Here is a 4,322-nt window from a genome sequence, read left to right as displayed (position 1 = left end):
TATATATATATATATATGTTAGATCTTTTTTACCCTGTTTTTCATGTTTGGGTTCATTATGTTATTTTGTAATGGTCTATCTAAAGTAATATAATATGGAAAAACTCTCCAATGAATACCTTAATATGTCAATTAATATATATATATATTTTTTCAATTTGCACAAAAAAGAAGATTCAACCGTCTATCGTTAGGAAATGGTGGCCATGTATAATAATTTTGTATAGCTAGGAAATGGTGGCCATGTATAATCAATTTAATTTTTATCACTGCTACCGAAATCATTTTTTTACATGTTGTATTAAACAAAAAACGTCAGTCACGTGATTGCTCTTATATGTTCTTGTAGCACTATTTGAGATTCACTGAACAGAGATTTTGGTTCAGCCATGTATTTTTTGCAGTATACATTCAGTCAGCGGACAAATTTAGCTTTATTAATCAGAAACAATCTAATCTTCTGCAAGGAAGCACTGGACCATAGCCCTAAATATCTTTCGCCCAGATCAACATGCTTGAATTGCTCCTTATAAAAGATCTATCCATGCAAAGAAATGCTCAGTTACAATTGTCTTGTGACTGTTCACAGTAACTGCCTGGCAACTACGTGCCCATGGGACTATGAGCAGTTTGGTTTTATTTTTTTATTGTATATTCAGAGATGTGCATTCTTCACCAATGTTGCATTGGCATTTGCTCACCATCTCATATTTGGACACACTGATGTCATTTGTGCATCTTGGTTCAAAATGTCCTCACAAAATGCAATGTGAACTGATCTCCCAACACTTGATATGTTCTGCAGGATCACATGTTCATCTCATCTACTTCTTCCTGTAACCTTGGGCTCCAATTACAATCTTTCTTCATGTTTTTTATTTATACCCATCTTTTCAACACTGTTCACTTCACTAAGCTTTCTGTTCATACTCTTTTAGCTCCTCGTTTAACCAGAGCCGTGTTTCTGTTCATGACTTCAGCCATGGTGTGGTGCGAGCGGGGAATTCAGGTGCTTCTCACCACTGTGGGAGCATTCGCAGCCTTCGCCTTGATGACCGTGGCCATTGGCACGGACTACTGGCTGTACGCTCGGGCCTTTATCTGCAACAGCACTGCCAACTCCTCTCAGGATGACCCCCACAACAAGGACAAGAAGGATCCTGGAGCCCTCACCCACTCCGGCCTCTGGAGGATTTGCTGCCTGGAAGGTAAGTGAACGGTTGTGTTTGTGTGTGTTGTGAAGGAATGGGCTGTGTATGTATGGAAGGGGAAATGGTGCATGAAGAAGTTCCCCACCTGTGCAGTTTGCGCAAGTGATTCATGGAAGTTATATTGCAGAGGGGAAAGTGGCTGAATTTGAGATTGTGTTATGTGTTACGGTCTGGACGACCAACCTAACATTGCAGTTCTTTTTTGCAGCTCTGTTTTGATCAATGCCGCTTAATAGACATTTTTAGAGGGGCAGTTCAAGTGCTCAAGAGCTTTTTTGGAGTGCATTTTATGTACAAACATGACTGAATCTGTCAGGAAAAATAGTTTGGGGTTAGTAAGATTTTTTTTTATGTTTTGGAAATAAGTCTCTTATGCTCATGAAGGCTGCATTTATTTGATCAAAGCATTATTCTAGCCTTCAGTGTCACACGATTCTTTAGAAATCATTATAATATGCTGATATGATGCTTAAGAAACATTTATTATTATTATTAATGTTGAAAACAGTTGTGCTGCTTAATATTTTCTTCAGGATTCTTTAATGAATAGAAACAGGATTTATTTGAAATAGAAATCTTTTGTAACATTGTAAAAGTCTTTAATGTCTCTTTTGATCAATTTAATGGATCCTTGCTGAATAAAAGTATTAATTTCAGTCCTTTTATGACATTTATATTTTTAATTGTCCTTTTCTGAACATTTAAATTGCAAAAAAATCAGAATCAAAGCGTTACAGAATTAAGCAGTAAGGTGACTATATTCACAAAATAACATGGCCTCAAAATGCCTTATTGCTTTTACAAAATGAGTACAACTTTAAAGGGGTCCTATTATGCTCTTTTACAAAGTCTTGATTTTGTTTTGGGGGTGTACTAGAACAGGCTCTCATACTAGGTTGTTCGAAAAACACATTATTTTTCACATATTTTACATTATTACAACACCTCTCTCCCCAGTCTGGCATGAACGGCTCGAATAGTTCCTGTATCAAATGAAGGCCCGCCTTCTGAAATACGAAATGTGCTGTGATTGGTTAGCTGGGCCAGTGTGTGTTGTGATTGGCAGCACTCAGCGCCTGGTCGGAAAATGTCATGCCCCTTACCATAGCCGCCTGCGAGCTTCAGTGTAAATATTGTGTCAATATTAAATCAATTTGAGCACGATTTAAACCCGGATGATTGTAACCACTCTAAGTTCGTCTGCCTTGGGAAAGCTAGTGTGTCTCTGACATAGTGATAACACTCCTTGCCTTCTCTAGTGCAGCTCGACCAGGTCTCGTCCCATTCGTCGATATTTGTGATACAGTCTATGATGATATCACAAATCCCGGAAATTATGCGTTGTAGTCCAAATGAGTCATTCATTGTAGTTTTTGAAAAATTGCTATTAAATAAAATATGTCCTTTTGAATTGGACTTTGAGCTTTGTAACTTTGCAGATATTTTTAATGCTCAAACAGCAACATTACAGATTAACTAAAGTTGAAAAAGTGAAAAAGCATAATAGGACCCCTTTAATATTAAGGACACAAATTCTCTTTGAAATTTTATCACATGATCACAATAAGCTTCAACTCTTTTTAAGAGTGAGGTCTACAAATGTCAACTTGTGATTCAATTTTGGCTTCCACGTGAATTTTTTGTTTTCTCCATTAGGATCTGTTTCTTCCTCAAGATCATGTTACCATCATTGTTTAGGTTTAGGAAGATTGCTGTTACAGAGAAAAACAAAACCAGGCCAGTGAATCAGAACCCTAACACAAACTGATTTCACTGTCTAGCTTTAGGGTTACTTTAAAGTTATCAAAAGCATTGTCGGAAGCGCTGCCTCCAGATCCTTTTAACCATTTTAACCATTGGGTTCTGCAATGCGGGGTGTCCATGTTAAGCTAGTTGTTTTAACAGTACAGTACCTCCTTTGCTCTAGCCAGGTCTCAAGAGACAGGTTTGAAACCGAAATGGGCTGCATTGTTACCATTTGCATTGTAAAACCTATGAGTACATGTCAGTGGCTATGATTATGTGGTGAGTCATTGCAGGTCAAAGGTGCCATGCTGCTCTCTCGTTGCATTTGCAGCATAATCAAACCAGACAAAAACAAAGTCATTTTGACTTATTATATTGCTCCCTTTGGTTCTCTGCTTTATATAGTGCAAACTGATCTGTTTTTTAAGGGAAATGTTCTTTACTTTACTAAGTGTTTCTTATCAAATTGCACTGTCCACTACATAATAAATGTAAAATATTAATAAGTTTTGCAAAAATAATTCTGTTGCAAAAGTCTCTACACATTTTCATGTAACAGGTAATATATATTATAAGTAAGTGAGCGATTCAGTAACAGAACCAGTAATGCATGAGTTTGTGATTCTTTTTGAACAATTGATTAAAGGTGCCATAGAATGGAAAACGTCTCGGTTACTTGTGTAACCCTCGTTCCCTGAAGGAGGGAACGGAGACGTTACGACTGACGAATTGGGATCTCGCCCGAGAGCCCAATCACCTTCGAGTGTTAACTAAACAAGCCAATGACAGTTGGCGTGCGTGTTTCGCCACGCGCACCCTGCCCCGCAGCGCGGGTATAAAAGGAGAGCGTGTGCAAACGCACATCAGTTTTTCGCTGAGGAGCCGAGACTACGCGCCCCGGCCGTACAGCAGTGGTACAGCAACTGTAGCGACAGAACGTAACGTCTCCGTTCCCTCCTTCAGGGAACGAGGGTTACACAAGTAACCGAGGCGTTCCCTTTCAATCAGTCACGTTCTACGCTACGTCAGTCGTGACTGACGAATTGGGATCTCGCCCGAGAGCCCAATCACCTTCGAGTGTTAACTAAACAAGCCAATGACAGTTGGCGTGCGTGTTTCGCCACGCGCACCCTGCCCCGCAGCGCGGGTATAAAAGGAGAGCGTGTGCAAACGCACATCAGTTTTTCGCTGAGGAGCCGAGACTACGCGCCCCGGCCGTACAGCAGTGGGACAGCAACTGTAGCGACAGAACGTAACGCCTCCGTTCCCTCCTTCAGGGAACGAGGGTTACACAAGTAACCGAGGCGTTCCCTTTCAATCAGTCACGTTCTACGCTACGTCAGTCGTGACTGACGAATTGGGATC

The 4,322-nt window shown here is 40.0% G+C and overlaps 1 protein-coding gene across 1 annotated transcript in view; it reads left to right on the top strand.

The window, feature by feature from the left end:
* The window catches only part of LOC107599529 (voltage-dependent calcium channel gamma-4 subunit-like), an 18,899-nt gene that overhangs the window by 6,211 nt on the left and 8,366 nt on the right, over nucleotides 1–4,322 (top strand). Inside the window, exon 3 of the mRNA XM_016291153.1 lies at nucleotides 981–1,208. Coding sequence (XP_016146639.1) covers nucleotides 981–1,208 — 228 coding nt within the window. The remainder of the gene's footprint in view (nucleotides 1–980; nucleotides 1,209–4,322) is intronic.

The sequence above is a fragment of the Sinocyclocheilus grahami genome, unplaced genomic scaffold (genome assembly GCF_001515645.1).
Source record: "Sinocyclocheilus grahami isolate Dianchi unplaced genomic scaffold, SAMN03320097.WGS_v1.1 scaffold268.1, whole genome shotgun sequence".
Lineage (NCBI taxonomy): Eukaryota > Metazoa > Chordata > Actinopteri > Cypriniformes > Cyprinidae > Sinocyclocheilus > Sinocyclocheilus grahami.
The sequence above is the reverse complement of the archived record's forward strand: the minus strand, read 5'-3'. Positions and strand labels throughout refer to the sequence as shown.